The following is a 17,971-nucleotide window of genomic DNA, read 5'->3' as shown; positions in this document are numbered from 1 at the left end:
TAAGAGACAAAGGCTAGAATTCTTGTCTCCCGGGACATACCCTGTGTTCTTTCTGCTAGCAGCTGCTGCCTCTCCTTGGAAAATACTCAGGCCTTTGGGAAGGCAGTTGTCCCCAAAGGCTATGTGACAGGGAGATGTAGTTGAGTTGGCCTTCACCATAATGAATGCCTCTATCTTGATGCCCAGCCACTTTTTCCTTACATGTCTTAGGTGAGAAATACGGCCTCCCTGTTTTGGATGAATGGAGTGGTGGTATCACTTGAATTTCAAACTAGGATTACTGCTCAGACATACTTGAATGAAATGCAGAGGACCCTGGGGTGCTGCATATAGCTACTCTTGAGAGCAAAACTGCTCACCTAATTTACCAACAAGGTCGGGGGCTATTAACATTTTGCCTCATATGTTCTTTCTCTTTCTGTGTATAGTATTTAAAATACATATAATTTTAGGGAAACATTTGAAAGCAGGTTGCCCCACAATACTTCAGCGTATATTTACGAAGAATATACCCTTACGTATCTACAGTAGAGTTATCTCGCATTCAGGGAATTTATCGTGGATACAACACTTTATTGTCTATATTCCAAATTCATCAATTTTCCCCATAATGTCTTTTTTTTTTTTTTTTGAGACAGAGTCTCGCTTTGTTGTCCAGGCTACAGTGAGTGCCGTGGCTCCAGCCTAGCTCACAGCAACCTCAAACTCCTGGGCTCAAGCAATCCTGCTGCCTCAGCCTCCTGAGTAGCTGGGACTACAGGCATGCGCCACCATGCCCGGCTAATTTTTTTCTATATATGTTAGTTGGCCAATTAATTTCTTTCTATTTTTAGTAGAGACGGGGTCTCGCTCTTGCTCAGGCTGGTTTCGAACTCCTGACCTCGAGCAATCCGCCCGCCTCGGCCTCCCAAAGTGCTAGGATTACAGGAGTGAGCCACCGCGCCCGGCCCCCATAATGTCTTTTATAGCAATTTTTTCCTGGTACAGGATCAAGGTCAGGGTCAAGTATTTCGTTTAGCTGCTAGTCACTTTAGCCACCTTTAATCCAGAACACTTCCTCAACCTTTCTTTCATGCCATAGAAAATTTTGAGGAAGATAGTCCAGTGACTTCTACTGTTTCTTCTTTTCATGTATTTATATATATATGTTTATGTCTAGTAACAGTATAGATACAAATTCTTCTTTTATTCAGTGGGCTATACTGTTGTCCTTATTTATCTTGACATTCAAATTGTCTCAGAGTTGGCCAATGGGGACTCTTCAAGCTGGTTCCTCTGTTTCTTTGATGCCCTTGTATTTTTTAAGTACTTATTTTCTGGCACAACAAAATATTCCAAACTCATCTGTGCCTTCCTCCCTCCTTCCCTGGCTGGAATTGGTCATTTCTTCAAGCAGCCCTTGGTTCTTTTAACAGAGAATGGTATTTAGAAAGCAAGATATGAGTAGTAGGTGTGTATATCCATCCATCTAGGTAGCTAGCTATCTGTCTGTAGAAATAGATATATTTTTTCCATAAGTTTTATGCTGATGCTTCCCATTCCAATCCAATCTTACAAAGCTCTTACTCCCTTCCCCCATTCTATATTTGTATCTCCCTTCTTTCCCTGTGAGATCCTTGATTCCCAGCAACATCCATGTATTTACTCATGTGCTCAATCCTACAATACGATCCAAAATAGTACTGCAGTTGCAGAATTTCCATGCCCTGACCACTATAACAAACCTATTAAGAGGAGTGCAAGATTTGTTGACAGTTATTTTTTCTTTAAACTGAGGTTACTTGAATTAGTTCTATTTTTTCCCTTCAATAAGTTTATTCATCTAAAATAGGGTTCATTGTTTATATCTGTATTCAGATTTTAGATACCCCTATCCTTGTTCATTTGTTTAAATATGTTGACCATTAACATGATTTGAAGTTAAAACTATAGTAAAAGGTATACTAAAGAAGTGTATCCCCACCCCAATCAGAGCTCTGTTTCCTTCAATAAGACTGTAAGCCAAAGAATCCACATTTTGCCCTACCTCCCCCCAAGAGGTAACCAATTTGATTAGTTTCTGGTCTATACAGTGTTTTTCTCTGCAAAAATTTGTGGATACATTTATGTTTTTAGTCTTTTCAACTTTGCTTTTTTTTTTTTTTTTTTACTTAATATATCCTGGGAATCACTCCATATCAAATAATGATATAATTTTTAAATTGCATACAGTAAGACAAAATTCCATTCATTTACTAAACAATTTAGTGAGTAGGTGCCAGTCACTGAGCTAGGCATGAGGACTAGAGAAATGCCCTTTATGACCTCAGACTCCAAAAGAGAGAAATAGAAATAAAAATAACACAGTGCTCTGGGGGCTGGGAGAAGTCATTAACAGAGGATGTTGGAAAGAACTGATACATGATCTTGAAGAATGAGAAAGTAGAGGATCGGAAGGGAATTCTGTGTGCAGAAACAGCATGTGGACAGACAGAATAAAGGCAATGCATTTTGTGGAAAAGGGAATTTTGTGGGGCTAAAACTTAGAATTTGAGTGCAGGAGCAGGATGGGGTGGGTAGAAGGAGTTACAGTGCTCACGATGAGGCTGGAAAGGTGGCATGGCACCAGGAAGTACAGCTAATGCCAGGAAAAACCTGGACTGTTATGGCACCTGGGAGACATAAAGAGCCTTTAAAATACCATTCAGATCCACTCACCTTACAAATATTTAATTGACTGCCTGCATTGTGCTAGGTACTACAGACTGAAGGGTCCAGATCCCAACCCTTAGGGAGCTGACATTAGCAGAAAGATAGAATTAAAGGAGCTGTTAGAATAAAATGGGATAAATTGCTGGGCAAGCACGTAGGAGGGAAACCTACCACATTTAAAGGCAGGAGTGAGGCAGGGGCGAAGGAATACTTCCCAAAGAGTAATGTAGACTTTTAGCTAGGTATGCGCTTGCTTGCTTGGTGGGAAGCGGGTAAGGAAGAAGAGTTCCAGTGCTAATGCCTAGAGGAAGGAAGACTGAGGTGTTGAGCATTTGACTGGGATTAAGATCATGTGGGTGTCAGAGCCCAACTCTATTCTCCCTGTTGCAAAGAGTAAGTAAACCTCTTTATTTTTATTTTTGTTTTTTTTTTTTTTTTTTTTTTTTTTTTTTATTTTTTTTTGAGACAGAGTCTCGCTTTGTTGTCCAGGCTAGAGTGAGTGCCATGGCGTCAGCCTAGCTCACAGCAACCTCAAACTCCTGGGCTCCAGCGATCCTTCTGCCTCAGCCTCCCGAGTAGCTGGGACTACAGGCATGCGCCACCATGCCCGGCTAATTTTTTATATATATATATCAGTTGGCCAGTTAATTTCTTTCTATTTATAGTAGAGACGGGGTCTCGCTCTTGCTCAGGCTGGTTTTGAACTCCTGACCTTGAGCAATCCGCCCGCCTCGGCCTCCCAAGAGCTAGGATTACAGGCGTGAGCCACCGCGCCCGGCCCTATTTTTGTTTATTTTTTAAAAATTCTTTCATTTATTTTTTTCTCTTTTTTGCCTCTAAAGGGAGTTGATACAGTTGTGAAGTAAACCTTTAAAAATGCAAATTTGGGCTGGTCAATGGTAGTGGGTTATCAGAATTTATTAATATTAGTGTCACTAAAGTTGGTATTCAATCCCCTACTGCTAAATTTGACTGGCTTTAAAAAAAAAAGTGGGTAAAAAAAAGAAAGAAAAATAATAAATAAAAATGCAAATTTGACCTCTTTTCATTTTTTTAAAAAGGCTCCCAACTGCTCTGTGTATAATGTCCAGGTCGCTTACAAGGCTTGGGAACCTTTAAAACCTAGTCCCAGGATAACTACCTCTCCAGTCTCATTTTTAAGATCTCCCCCCTTTAAATGTATGCTCCAGCCAAGCTGGATTTTTCTTAGCTTGTCACATGTTATTCTTCTGCCTAGAACCCCCAACTCCCTTCCCTCTTCTCAATTTATATGTCACCCAATGGTGGATTAGGTGTCACTGCTACCTACTCTTGTAGTGCCCTGTGCTTCACCGACTAGATCTCATCAAATCATCTAAATCCACCACTAGTTTGAACTCCTTGAGTTTAATTACCCCAGTGTCCAAAGTACCTAACTTAATTCCCTAAATGCCCAACGAATTTTGAATGAATGAAGGCTACCTTCATTGCAAAAATGGGTGGAGGATTTTGAACCAGACCCTAGGATCTTTGGCCTTCAAACAGTCTGTTACTACAGTTTAGAGTTCATTCTCGGGCATGGAGAAACAATTGTTTAAAATCACTGGAATTCAAAATAATTTAGGACTAGGCATAGATTTATCTGCAAAGATCCACACGCTCAAACTAATCACTTCAATGCTCATCAGTCTTTTATTTAAAGCAGATAAAGTGGTTAGCAGCTCCTTACAAAACCTACCACCTGCCAAAAAGAGCAGTCGCCTGGTTTGTCCAGTCCTGGGAACTTTTTTGACGCTTAAGACCCCGCCCACGAGCACCCAAGGTGGCGGAAGAACCTCACGCAACGCCGTGACACCTCACACTGTGCGGAGGCATCCCGACGTTACGCCGGCGGCGTAGGCGGAGCAGCCGGTCCTTCCTCTCAGCTGCTTCGGCTCCTCCCCCAGCGCTTCACACGCTCATTGTGAAGCTACAGCGGCCGCCGGCCTCTAAGGCGGTTTGAGACCTTGAGACCCTAAATCCTAGGCGCACGTGAGCGCCCGCGCTGCTCCCTACCCACTCCAAGGGCTAGGGTGCGAGACTCACCTATTTTATTCTCTCCTCTCTCCGGCTGGGAGCTAACCGCCTCGGTGCGCGCGGGTACCTCGCGCCGCCGCTCCCTCCTCCGCCCCTCCCCCTCCGGGCGCTCCCGCCCGCGCGCTCTTCCCCTCCCCGTTCCCCGGCGACGCGCACGCGCGTCAGGCCGGCTCGCGCCCTCTCGCTTTCCTCAGGCCCGCGAGACCCCCTCCCCTTCCGCCTCGCGGCGCTTCCTCGCGCCGCGGTCTTCTCCAGCCACCCCCGGCACCGCGGGGCTCCCCGCCCGCCAACGGCGGGTCCCCAGCTTCCCAAGCCCCCTCGCTTCCCGCGCTCTCCGGCGGGGACCCAGCCCCGGCCCCCTCGCTCCCTCCCTTCCCTCTAATTCCCCTTCCGGACGCTGCCATCATGTTGAAGCCTCAGCCGCCACAACAGACCTCCCAGCCCCAGCAGCCGCCCCCTACGCAACAGGCCGTGGCCCGCCGGCCCCCCGGGGGCACCAGCCCCCCTAACGGCGGCCTCCCGGGGCCGCTGGCCACCACCTCGGCTCCCCCAGGGCCGCCTCCGGCCGCTTCTCCCTGCCTGGGGCCTGCGGCCGCTGCCGGGAGTGGACTCCGCCGGGGAGCCGAAGGCATCTTGGCGGCGCCGCCGCCGCCGCAACAGCAGCATCAGGAGAGGCCAGGAGCAGCCGCCATCGGCAGCGCCAGGTGAGAAGGGGTGGGCTTCCGGGCGAGGGAGCCGCGGCTGCCGGCAGGAGGCGGCGGCGCGGTTCCGCGGGGCGGACCCCCAGCCTAGCATCTTTGAGGAGAACTGGGGAGACGGGGAGCCCCTGTGAGGCTGGGGTTGGGCCCCTTCCGGTCCCAACAGGTTGAAGGGAAGGGGTCCTTGGGCGGTCACCAAAGCACTTGGGGGTCGTGCTCAGCGCCCGGGGCCTAGTCAGAGCTTGGGGCTCCGGCCTTAAGGGGAGGCGGGGCGCATCCCGCCAGTGCCGTCGGACTGGGGAGCGGCTGGGGGGGTGGAGAGGTGATCAGGGTCCCCGGCTCCATTACCACGGAGGGTCTCGCGGTCCCCGGCTTCAGCCAATGGGGAATCTGCTGCGGGAAGGGGTCCCCGGCTGTAGCCAATGGAGGGGGGCGCGCGGCCCACAGTTTGGCCAATGGGGAGGGAGGGACTTGGGAGCGAGTTGCTACCTCCCCCTTCCCGGTCTGGCCAGTAGGAGGGGAGCGAGGTGGGCGGGGGAACGGAAGGAGGGACAACTGGGAGGACTGCCGGCCGGGAACCTCCAGCGCGCGCGCGCCCTTCCTGTACGTGCGCGTGGATGCTGTCTTATGACCCGGGCGTTCGCGTTCCCGGGTAACACCTAGGGCAGGGGCTGGGAGTGTCCAGGGAGGGGTTCGTCTGCTGTTCGTGGATGAGTAGTGGACACTCCGCTCCGTTCTGTGTGTGTTAATGGAATTGAGTGTGGCTGGACACGCAGGCGCAGTGTGTTCTAATCGCGGGAGGGGAGATTTTGAAGAGGCCCGTGGGCTTTAGTGCGCAGGCGCAGACCGGGCGAGGCCTCCCGGTGGATAGCTTTTGCGGCTGCGCTGTCCCCCAGCCCCGCCAACGGCCCCCTCTTCGCCTTCTTCAACCGCCGGTTACATCAGCCAGCGAGGAGTAGGGTTACCTGGCGATTGGTGACCTCCGCAGAGTGGGTAACAGGCTGAATGAGTAATGAGGTCGAGGGGATGGGGTGCGGAGAGAATGCCCCCTCCTCCCAGGGTTTGGGGTGTAAGGCTGCTGAAAGTGATTGTCTTTTCTGTTTGGGAGGTGATGTGCCTGAGCTAGATAGTTCCAATCTGCACTCTCTTAGCTTTCGCCTTCACATGTGGAGCGAGTTAATATTGGTTAATATTGTAGCATTGGTCTGTTGGAAGCAGGCAACCTTGGCCCGTTGGAGAAAGTGAAATGGTTGTGTTCCCATTAGGGCGGTTGACAACCATTGTTGATGTCATTTTTACTGGCATTTGGAAGAAATGTGTTTACTGGCTTTTAATGCCTATTATTTTTTTCCGCTATAAGGTGAGAATTTGAAAATCTTGTGGATTAATTGGTTTGTAGCCTAAATCAGCATCATCATGTGGTGTATGGTTGTAGGATTTACCATTAATTTCATAATGATGTAAGAGGGATTGAACAAATTTAAATAACTAGTGTCTTATTTCCTTCTTTTGTAGGGGACAGAGCACAGGAAAGGGACCCCCACAGTCACCCGTGAGTGCCTTTTCCCTGTTAAGATACATAGACCTAAAAGATGCATATGTGGGAATATAAGGCAGATTAGGTACAGAGGTAGTCAAATGGGCTTGGAACAGCTGTGGACCCAGTATATACAGGGTGGATGTGAGTAGAGTGTGGGCATTTAGAAAGAAAAGTGAGGTGTTGACTGGCTGCTTCTTTCTGTCTCTTTCTCTCTGTGTTAACTGACAGGTGTTTGAAGGTGTCTACAATAATTCCAGAATGCTGCATTTCCTTACAGCTGTTGTGGTAAGTGGGTACTTAGCCACTAGGTTGCTTGAAAAATATAATGCATCTGTTTTGTGGAGGCACTCTTCTTATTTTCCCCCCTCTCCCAGGGCTCAACTTGTGATGTAAAGGTGAAAAATGGTACCACCTATGAGGGTATCTTCAAGACTCTGAGCTCAAAGGTCAGTGCACTCAAACTCACTTATTTGGGGAGTTGCATGGAAGGAGGAAGAGGAGAATGAAATAGGCTCATGGAGGAGGGTGTGAGTTGGGTAGTGTTAGACTATGGTGTTTAATGGTTTCTGCAGCCCTGTGCTGAATAGTACTGCAAGTGATAAAAGATAAATTTGAGAGCTGGGTAAAATGGTAAATTATTTGGTAAATAATGGTAAAATGCTTATGTATAAAATTTTGATTTTTAAATTTGAGACTTCTGCTAAATCCTTTGGCTAATGTTGAGCAGACACGCACTTGGTTCCTAGTGTGTTGAGAATGTGGTGTTGGGAAAAGTTTAGAAAGGGTAAGAGAAAAATAGGCATATCTTTGCTTTTATACTTCTCCATATTGACCTTCGGGTGTTGGGGAATGGGGCTTTTGTAGTTTGAACTAGCAGTAGATGCTGTGCACCGGAAAGCATCTGAGCCAGCAGGTGGACCTCGGCGGGAAGACATTGTGGACACCATGGTGTTTAAGCCAAGTGATGTCATGCTTGTCCACTTTCGAAATGTTGACTTCAATTATGCTACTAAAGGTATTGTGCTAGGCTTTATGTCAGACCTACTATGTATGAGCAGAGGGCAGTTCATGTGCAGGTGGAACATGTTGTCTTGATTCCTCCCCGCTTTTGCCTTTTTTTTTTTCCTGAGGGAGATGGCTGGATTTTTCTTCTCGAAACTATGTCTTGACATCTAATACATAGTGGAATGAATCCTGGCCTGTGTTGTGGTTCTTCATATTTTCCCTAGTTTTTAAGTTTTTGTTCCTTTCGAGTCTTAATAATAACAGATCGGGCTTTTTATATTCTTCACCACCACCACCCCCAATTTTGATACACAAATATACATACTCTAAAATCTGAGTTTATGGAATTTTTCTTTGCTCCTGAACTGCTTGATGGGGGGGGGGGATGTTGGAAAGAAAGCTATGAAACATCACCTGGCTCCTGATTTTCAACTTTGCTGCCTCCACAGACAAGTTCACTGATTCAGCCATTGCCATGAACTCTAAGGTGAATGGGGAGCACAAAGAGAAGGTGCTTCAGCGCTGGGAAGGGGGTGACAGCAACAGTGATGACTACGACCTCGAGTCTGACATGGTATAGTCTCCTTCCCTAACAGCTGGGCAGACAGAATGGCTTGTTGACAGTGAAGTCCATCTTGGAACCAAGAGTTGATTCTTGGGGAGGTGGGAGAAAAATATTTACTATTGCCTATTGATGGCGATTAGATAGCAAATAAAGAGGTACAGAAAATAGCAAAATAAAAATGTCTGTTCCTCCGGCATCAATAATTGACAACTATTAGCATTTGCTTCAAGTCACTTATTTTTTTCAATATAACAAAAGGTATAGGCCGGGCGCGGAGGCTCACGCCTGTAATTCTAGCACTCTGGGAGGCCAAGGCGGGCGGATCACTCGAGGTCAGGAGTTCGAAACCAGCCTGAGCAAGAGCAAGACCCTGTCTCTACTATAAATAGAAAGAAATTAATTGGCCAACTAATAAATATGGAAACAATTAGCCAGGCATGGTGGCACATGCCTGTAGTCCCAGCTACTCGGGAGGCTGAGGCAGCAGGATTGCTTGAGCCCAGGAGTTTGAGGTTGCTGTGAGCGAGGCTGACACCACGGCACTCACTAGCCTGGGCAACAAAGTGAGAGTCTGTCTCAAAAAAAAAAAAGGAAAGAAAGGTATAGACAAGATTGACTACTGTATAAGCCCGTTTCCTTTCTCAAAAGCAACTACTGTGATGCATTTAAAATATCATGAATAGAGCCAGGCTTGGTGGTACATGCCTATAGTCCCAGCTACTCAGATGGCTGAGATGGGAGCATCACTTGAGGTCAGGAGTTCAAGGCTGCAAGTAACTTGTAATGACACCTGTGAGTAGCCACTGCACTCCAGCTTGGGCAACATAGCAAGATCCTTCTCTTTTTTAAAAAAACAACTCACGAATTAACGTGTTATTGTCTGGGTTTGTTTAATTTGCACAAGAATTTGTTGTTTTTGTCCCTTTTTGTTTTTTTTGAACTTTTCATATTGATACATAGGTCTAGTTCATTCCTTTTAACTGCTGTATTCTGTCTTTAAAATATATTTTGAGACAGGGTCTTGCTCTGTTGCTCAGGCCAGAGTACAGAGGCATCATCATGTCTCTCTGCAACCTCAAATTCCTGGGTTCAAGTGGTCTGCCTGCCTCAGCCTTCCGAGCAGCTGGAACTATAGGCACATGACCACCATGCCCACTGATTTTTCTGTTTTTTGTAGAGACATGGTCTCGCTATGTTGGTCAGGCTGGTCTGGAGCACTCCCAAAGTGCTAGGATTGTAGGCATGAGCCACTGCACCTGGCCTGTTTTATTTACATTTGTACATATATATATATATATATATATATATTTTTTTTTTTTTTTTTTTTTTTTTTTTGAGACAGAGTCTCGCTTTCTTGCCCAGGCTAGAGTGAGTGCCGTGGCGTCAGCCTCGCTCACAGCAACCTCAGACTCCTGGGCTCAAGCGATCCTCCTGCCTCAGCCTCCCGAGTAGCTGGGACTACAGGCACGAGCCACCATGCCCGGCTGATTTTATATTATATGTATTAGTTGGCCAATTAATTTCTTTCTATTTTTATGGTAGAGACGGGGTCTCGCTCAGGCTGGTTTTGAACTCCTGACCTTGAGCAATCCGCCCGCCTCGGCCTCCCAGAGTGCTAGGATTACAGGCGTGAGCCACCGCGCCCGGCCTGTACATATATATTTTAATGTCAAATTGTATTTGTCTCTTACTGATCTATATTTTGTTGCTTCTAAAAACGTCACCTCATTGAGCTTTTAGAACATGTATCCCCTTGCACATGTGCTAGAATTTCTCTGGGATGTCCTGGAAACAGATTTGTTAGGCCATAGGACTTTACGGTTTTACCAGTTATTTCTAATTTTGTGATGTGATTGTTAGTACCAGTTGATACTCTCATCAGCCATGTTCCTGTTCTCTTCACTCTTGGTTTGGTTACATTTTTAAGCTTTTAATCTGATGAAAGGGAAATGATGCATCATTGTTGCTTTCTTTTTTCTGTTTTGAAACATTATCCTTTCCCCCCTCTTTAGTCTAATGGATGGGACCCCAATGAAATGTTCAAGTTCAATGAGGAGAACTACGGTGTGAAGACCACCTATGATAGCAGTCTCTCTTCTTATACGTGAGTATCTTGGTACTTCCCAAGGTGGTATGTTTTGCAGTGTGGGGTCACAGAGGACACCATCTGTAGGTGGAACATAGTTTTTGCTTATTGTTTTCTCAGTGTCTAGGTTGCCCACCCCCTGCTTCTAGACTTCTTTATGGAACTGCTCACTCAAAGGTTTTCTCCTACTTTTTCCTGATTCCAGACCACCCCATAGGTAGAATTAACTGCTTTATTTGTTTTCTACCCATACTTTTCCTGTAGAACTTAAAACATATAAGCGTCTAAGTGTTCTTCAGATTCAGAGATAAGCCTTGGTACTCTGCCTGGGACCCAGTATATGCCCGTTTAATCTATGTTGTCGAGGAAATCGAACCCCTATATGCCTGAACTAATGATTAAACTGATGTTTTCCCTTTTTTCCTCTTCTCTCCCATCACTGGGATGGTGGTGGTCTGTGGGCTTCTCTCAGGGTACCCTTAGAAAAGGACAACTCAGAAGAGTTTCGTCAGCGGGAACTGCGTGCAGCCCAGTTGGCCCGAGAGATTGAATCAAGCCCCCAGTACCGCCTGCGGATCGCCATGGAGAACGATGATGGGCGCACCGAAGAGGAAAAGCACAGTGCAGTCCAGCGGCAGGGCTCAGGGCGGGAGAGCCCCAGCTTGGCATCCAGGTATTGCTGGGAGCAGCCAGCGCTGTTTGGGTCTCACTGTAGGGTGTAGGGCCAGGCCAAGAGTTTTATACACTGTTGATTAAGCATCACGACCATGTGACATGTAGGTTAATACATAGTTATTCCTAATTTTTAGGAGATTGAAGCCTAGAGAGGTTAAGTAATTTGTCCAAAAGATCAAAGCTGAAGCTTACGATTTAGAAAAAATGATTCTTTTTCAGGATTTCAGTATATGTTCTCTTTTTCTCTATGTATGTATTTATATGTGTGTGGTGGTTCTTTCCTTTTTTTCAATACTGAGGAATCTTCACATACATATTTTTGCTTTATAAAAATGAAATCTCACTGTACATGATCTTGTTTACTAAAAGCTGTATTTTGATCTACAATGTAATCCTAGCTTTCTCATATCATGGGTCAGGAATGGTAGAATTGTGGAGCACTGGCCAGGTTGGGTGGGTCTGGGTAGCTGTAACATGAGGTTAAGCCTGTAGCAACAGAATATTTAAGTAGGACAGATCTTGCAGTGGGATAGTGAAAGAAGCTGGAGCCAGGCAGAGAGGGGGAGAGAGAGAGAGTGTGTATGTGTGTGTTGAAGTAGAGAAGGACTTCAAAAGGAAAAGCTCCATCTTTCCAAAATGTATGGGGTTTGTGGCTACCTTACTTGAACTCCTTGAATTTTTTCCCCAGGGAGGGGAAATATATCCCTCTGCCTCAGCGAGTTCGGGAAGGTCCTCGGGGAGGTGTTCGATGCAGCAGCTCTCGGGGCGGCCGGCCTGGCCTTAGTTCTTTGCCACCTCGTGGCCCTCACCATCTTGACAATAGCAGCCCTGGCCCAGGTTCTGAGACACGTGGTATCAATGGAGGTGAGTTGGGAAGCAGACTTAGGAGGGCAGGGAAGGAGATGGTAAGAAGGTGGGAAGGGTAATCAAAAGGGTTTAGATGGGTTGGAACGATGATGCATGGGCAGTGATATAATAATGGGTGCTCTGCCTCTTCTGATTTTTGTTCATCTTTTTTTTTAAAAAAATAGGCCCTTCCCGCATGTCTCCTAAGGCACAGCGGCCTCTGAGAGGTGCCAAGACTCTGTCTTCACCCAACAATAGGTCTTCTGGAGAAGCTTGTGTTCCACCTCCTCCTGCAGGTAAAACTTGGTAGTGTTAGATGAAGAAATTGATAGAAATTAGTAGAAGAATATAGATCTATCAGTTGTTGGAATGGTGGGATGGAAGACAGTTTCAAGGTAGATGTTTGGGGAGTTTGGATTTGTCCTTTTTGAGAAAGAATTTTTCATGTTCCCTAGTGCAGAAATCCCAATTTAGCAATCCATGGGTTGTATCTGACTGGCAGATGTCTTTTGTTTAGATTTGAATTAGTTGCCAACATTTTAAAACAAGAGAAGTCATAGAAAATTTTCTATTTCTTTTGAATTACAGAAAGTTCTGCCAACACTGAGCCTGCCTTGCTGCATAGCTCTAGTTGGCTGGAACCGAATCACAACTGCCCCTTTAAGCATTCCAGTCGCTCATGATGCCCATGAGGCCATTTACCTGCATATGTTACCTGCCTTGGGCTTCTAGACATTTAAGTCTGTGACCCTGGGTGTGATAAAGTGTGTAAACTTTCTTGGTATTTTGAGTGAGGCCTCTGTACCCACTGCCTGTTGAACAGCAGTAACCATTGTACAGCTCCCCCTTTTCTTCCAGTGGGCCGGATGTACCCCCCGCGCTCTCCCAAGTCTGCCCCTGCCCCAATCTCACCTTCCTGTCCTGAGCCTCCCATTGGCTCGGCAGTGCCAACCTCTTCAGCCTCCATCCCTGTGACGACAGCAGCAGATCCTGGAGTGGGCTCCATTTCCCCAGCTTCTCCGAAGATCTCCTTGGCCCCCACAGATGGTAAGGGCCAGATGGTTGAGGGCTGTGGACAATATGAAGTGTGGTTCTGGACAGAAGGACCTTCAGGCATCTCTCTCTCTCCTTGCTTAGTAAAAGAACTCTCCACCAAGGACCCTGGGAGAACTCTGGAGCCTCAGGAGCTGGCCCGGATAGCTGGGAAAGGTGAGGGTTGTTTTTTGTTGAGGACGAATGCCCCTTTGTTTGGGAGAGCATTTCAGTTAGGAAGCTTACAGGAATTCAGAAGCAGATGCTATCTATTAGCTTTTGATCCTAATTTAATTACTCTGAGGATTCTCAAGACTTGTTTCTCTTTTTTTGTTGCTTTCTTGTCCTCTGGGCTATTGGCAATGTATAGCCACCTTTGAGAAAGGATGTATATTACATTTTCTCCTTTTTCACTGTTTTCTTATAGTCCCTGGCCTTCAGAATGAACAGAAACGATTTCAACTGGAAGAACTGAGAAAGTTTGGGGCCCAGTTTAAGGTGAGAGAAGTATGAAACAAGCTAGGATGTTAGCAGGGTGAAGGGTTGTGTGGGCAGTTTGCAGAAGAGACAGAGCACTAGGTAGGGTAGAAGAGATGAGTTCAAGCAAGGATGAAAGAAAGAAGCGGGGCCTGAGGTTTGGAGCAGACAGTATTGTGTATATTTTTCTCCTTCCAGCTTCAGCCCAGTAGCTCACCTGAGACCAGCATGGATCCTTTTCCTCCCCGGATCTTAAAGGAAGAGGCCAAAGGGAAGGAGAAGGAGGTTGATGGTCTATTGACTTCAGAGCCCATGGGATCCCCTATCTCCTCCAAGACAGAGTCAGTATCGGATAAGGAGGACAAACTGCCCCTAGCACCAGCAGGAGGCACTGAGGGGCCAGAGCAGCCCCCACCACCTTGCCCAAGCCAAACTGGCAGCCCCCCAGTGGGTCTCATCAAGGGAGATGACAAGGATGAGGGCCCTGTTGCTGAGTAAGTGGGGTAAGGAGTTGGGGGGGTGTCGGAGAATGAGGGGCAAGCCATGAAGATTGATTTTACTTTCTCTCATAGACAAGTGAAGAAATCAACGTTGAACCCCAATGCCAAGGAGTTCAATCCCACAAAGCCTCTGCTCTCTGTGGTGAGATGGGATGGAAGAATGTGGGCTCTGATATCTATGAGGGAAACTTGGGAGGGACTGGTAGACAATGGAGGGGAGCACTTCACTTCCAGGACCCTGGGCATTGAGGGGACAGCAAACAGGGGAGAGCAGCTTTTAGGCTGGTTTGAGGAACATGGACATAAGCCTTAGGTGACAGGATCCTGATGAGTCTGACAGGTATTTGTAGGTTTTGTAGCATTTGGGTCATGGAGTACTTCAGTGATGTAGTTATGAACACAGGCCTCATTCAGGCCAGTTGACTTGCCCTGAACCCCTGTACTTAAAAACCACTTCTCTGTCTCACTTTCCTTACCCATAGTCTGAGAATGCACATCTCATAGGATTTCATATGCAGCTTAGCCAAAATAAAGTGCAAGGATGTGTTTGGCACACAGCGTTCCATGAATGCTACCTGTTACAAGCATGGCCAGGAATCAGAGGGGAAGATACAGAAATAAACCGTTGTCCTTCCTTGTCTCTTACAGAACAAGTCCACTAGTACCCCAACTTCTCCAGGGCCCCGGACTCATTCAACTCCCTCCATCCCGGTGCTGACAGCAGGCCAGAGTGGGCTGTATAGCCCCCAGTACATCTCCTACATACCTCAGATCCACATGGGACCAGCTGTGCAGGTAAGAGAAGAGCCTGGGTGGGTCCAGGATTTGGTTGGGCTGGCTGAGGGACCAAGTCATTCAGCCTCATCTGTTCTTGTCTCCAGGCACCTCAGATGTATCCGTATCCTGTATCCAATTCAGTGCCTGGGCAGCAGGGCAAGTACCGAGGAGCAAAAGGTGAGCAGGGTTGGGAGGGGCAGTCAGTGGGACTGCCCAGTGCCTCCTGGCAGGTGGAGCTTGAGCTCTGCACTATGTTCCCCCTGCCCCCAGGCTCCCTGCCCCCCCAGCGCTCGGACCAACACCAGCCAGCCTCAGCCCCTCCAATGATGCAGGCCGCTGCTGCTGCTGGCCCACCTCTGGTGGCTGCCACACCTTACTCTTCCTACATCCCCTACAACCCACAGCAGTTCCCAGGCCAGCCAGCCATGATGCAACCCATGGCCCACTACCCCTCACAGGTAACTGTGGCCCAGGAGGGAAGTGGGGATCCAAAGGTCCTGCTAGGGATCCCCCCTTCTTCACCTCTGAGACCCAGGAGCTGGGTGAGGGCAGTGGGTGGTGGTGGCCAGCTGTAGGATTGGAGTTGTCAGACTTAGACTTGAATCCTGGCCCTGGTAGGACCTGTAACGAGACATTGAACATCTATCTCAGCCTTAGTTTCTTTCCTCGGAAGCGTAGGTGAGGTAGTATCTGCCTGTCAGGATTGTTGTGAAGGTTAAACAAGGTAATTGTGGCCAGTCCCAACCAGTGCTGTGCACACAGAGATTGGGCAGGAGGGCACCTCCCCAGTCTGCTGTGCTGACCATTTCTCTGTCCCACCAGCCGGTGTTTGCCCCCATGCTTCAAAGCAACCCACGCATGCTGACGTCGGGTAGCCATCCCCAGGCCATTGTGTCATCCTCCACCCCTCAGTACCCTTCTGCAGAGCAGCCCACCCCCCAAGCCCTTTATGGTGAGTTCTGCTGTGTCCTCCTCTGCTCCAAGCTGTGCTCCTTGGCCCCCTCTGGTGTGCTCAGCACTGGTTCTCTCCCTCTTTCCTGCTATAGCCACTGTTCACCAGTCCTACCCACACCATGCCACGCAGCTCCACGCCCACCAGCCGCAGCCGGCTACCACGCCTACTGGGAGCCAGCCGCAGTCCCAGCATGCGGCCCCCAGTCCTGTCCAGGTGCCTGCCGTGGGGGTCTGAGTGGTAGGGCAGAATGGGTGACTGGAAGATGGGGATAGGGCTGGGGTCATTCCACAGCAGAGAGGATCATTGGGGGTCAGTGAGCGGTTGGCCTGGGTGCCAGAGGAGTGAGTGACACTCACCCTCACCCTCCTCTGGCAGCATCAGGCAGGGCAGGCCCCACACCTGGGCAGTGGACAGCCACAGCAGAATCTGTACCACCCAGGGGCCCTGACAGGCACGCCGCCCTCTCTGCCACCGGGACCTTCTGCCCAGTCCCCTCAGAGCAGCTTCCCCCAACCAGCCGCTGTGTATGCCATCCATGCCCACCAGCAGCTGCCCCACGGCTTCACCAACATGGCCCATGTTACCCAGGTAAGAGCCCAGGGGACCCACTTTCTCTGGGTCTGGGTCTTTTTGCCAGAGGATGTGAACCTTGGGCCTGTCCCATTCCCAAATCTCTGGTACTTTTGCAGTCGTGCTCTGACCCTAGGGCTCTCAGAGCTGTTCTCAGACCTCCCTGGTACTCCCAGTTCTTTTTGTTCTCTACAGGCCCATGTCCAAACTGGAATCACAGCAGCCCCGCCCCCTCACCCTGGGGCTCCCCACCCGCCCCAGGTGATGCTGCTGCACCCACCCCAGAGCCATGGGGGGCCCCCCCAAGGCGCGGTGCCCCAGAGTGGGGTGCCTGCACTCTCAGCTTCCACACCCTCACCCTACCCCTACATCGGACACCCCCAAGGTGAGCAGCCTGGCCAGGCGCCTGGATTTCCAGGAGGAGCCGATGACAGGATTCGTGAGTTCTCGTTAGCTGGGGGAATTTGGCATGGAAGAGCTGAGGGGCTGCAGGTGGGGCAGGATGCACGGGTTCTGGGTGGGGAGTGAGGGGTCTTGGAGGCAGGGCTGTCCCACAGGGCGCCCGCCAACGTGCACCTGTCTGTGAAGTATGTAGGGTGGGCAGAAGCCACAGTCGCCGCCGCCAGGGGCTTGCTCCTGGCTCTGTCCTTTGCTTCCCTCCGTCCTCGCTCAGTTGTGATCCAGCAGCCCCCCTCCCCACTGCCTCCCCAGCTCTCAGTGACCCCGACTGTCTCCTGACTTAGCCGAGGTAAGGTCAGCGCAGCAGACAGGGCCAGACTGGGGTGTGGGGGGCTGAGCTGGGCACACAAGTAAGGGCTCTGGCTTACTGGGAAACAGCGTTTGACCTGTGCTTCTGACAGCCCCATGAGACACCTTGAGGAGGCCGCTCCTACCCAAACATCCCCACGCCCCCACTGGACGGCATTGGATGAAGGGACAGCTGCTTGGGTTCTAATGCTCCTGCTCTCTTCTCTTTCCCCTCCAACCAGTTCAATCTCATCCCTCCCAGCAGCTCCCCTTCCACCCCCCGGGGAACTGAAGATTGTCCTGGCCGCGACCTGAGACCTCCATGAGTGGAGGGAAGAGTGATCTATGTCTCTTCCCCCAGCAGCTCGGACCAGTCCCAGCCCCCCAATCCCCCCTTTCCCCGGGGGAGCTGGGGAATTCCTGCCAAGCACCTTGAATGGGAGGGGCCTCAAAGTGGGCAGGGCCAGGGTCCAGCAGGGGTTGGGGGGTTCCTGCTCTGCCCTGCCCGTTCCCACCCAGTCTTGCCCTCCCATCCTCTCATCTGTTCCCCCGCTGGAGATGGAAGATCTTTTATTTTCTATTATTTATAACTTCAGACTTGGGCCCCCCTGTTCTTTCTTTCCCATTAACTTGAGTGATCTGTGTGAGAGACAGACAGATGCCCCACAAGGATGGTTGGACAAGGACTTTTACTTTTTATTACATAAAAATATTAAAAAATAAAAAAAAAATAAAAATTTAAACTAACTTAA

General features: G+C 49.0%; 1 protein-coding gene across 16 annotated transcripts; it reads left to right on the top strand.

Moving 5' to 3' along the window:
• The first annotated feature begins 4,890 nt into the window (after nt 1-4,890).
• ATXN2L (ataxin 2 like) lies at nt 4,891-17,971 on the top strand. Of its 16 annotated transcripts, none has more exons than XM_075995212.1 (24): nt 4,891-5,450; nt 6,960-6,996; nt 7,213-7,269; nt 7,359-7,430; nt 7,849-7,999; nt 8,439-8,563; nt 10,567-10,658; nt 11,113-11,313; nt 12,004-12,179; nt 12,347-12,457; nt 13,020-13,208; nt 13,299-13,370; nt 13,621-13,691; nt 13,869-14,164; nt 14,243-14,312; nt 14,819-14,965; nt 15,052-15,124; nt 15,218-15,405; nt 15,770-15,899; nt 15,994-16,115; nt 16,278-16,490; nt 16,668-16,857; nt 17,184-17,220; nt 17,462-17,971. In XM_075995212.1, exons 1-23 carry the CDS (start codon nt 5,152-5,154, stop codon nt 17,213-17,215), a joined length of 3,114 nt encoding a protein of 1,037 aa, XP_075851327.1. In that variant the 5' UTR covers nt 4,891-5,151; the 3' UTR covers nt 17,216-17,220; nt 17,462-17,971. The 16 variants fall into 16 exon arrangements, 12 of the variants coding, with proteins under 12 accessions (XP_075851327.1, XP_012614373.1, XP_075851326.1 ...); XM_012758919.3 differs by having other exon boundaries at nt 13,002-13,208; nt 17,462-17,633; XR_012913496.1 differs by having other exon boundaries at nt 16,668-17,220; nt 17,462-17,633.

Source organism: Microcebus murinus, chromosome 19, assembly GCF_040939455.1.
Source record: "Microcebus murinus isolate Inina chromosome 19, M.murinus_Inina_mat1.0, whole genome shotgun sequence".
NCBI lineage: Eukaryota > Metazoa > Chordata > Mammalia > Primates > Cheirogaleidae > Microcebus > Microcebus murinus.
Note: the sequence above shows the minus strand (reverse complement) of the source record. Positions and strands in the feature narration are given on the sequence as shown.

What these genes read in the sequence shown, in the direction of transcription:
- ATXN2L (XM_012758904.2), top strand. Translation starts at nt 5,152, where the DNA reads ATGTTGAAGCCTCAGCCGCCACAACAGACCTCCCAGCCCCAGCAGCCG. An exon ending in GCCGCCATCGGCAGCGCCAG is followed by an intron (nt 5,451 to 6,959) that starts GTGAGAAGGGGT and finishes CTTCTTTTGTAG; the next exon opens with GGGACAGAGCACAGGAAAGG. An exon ending in AGCAGTCTCTCTTCTTATAC is followed by an intron (nt 10,659 to 11,112) that starts GTGAGTATCTTG and finishes GGCTTCTCTCAG; the next exon opens with GGTACCCTTAGAAAAGGACA.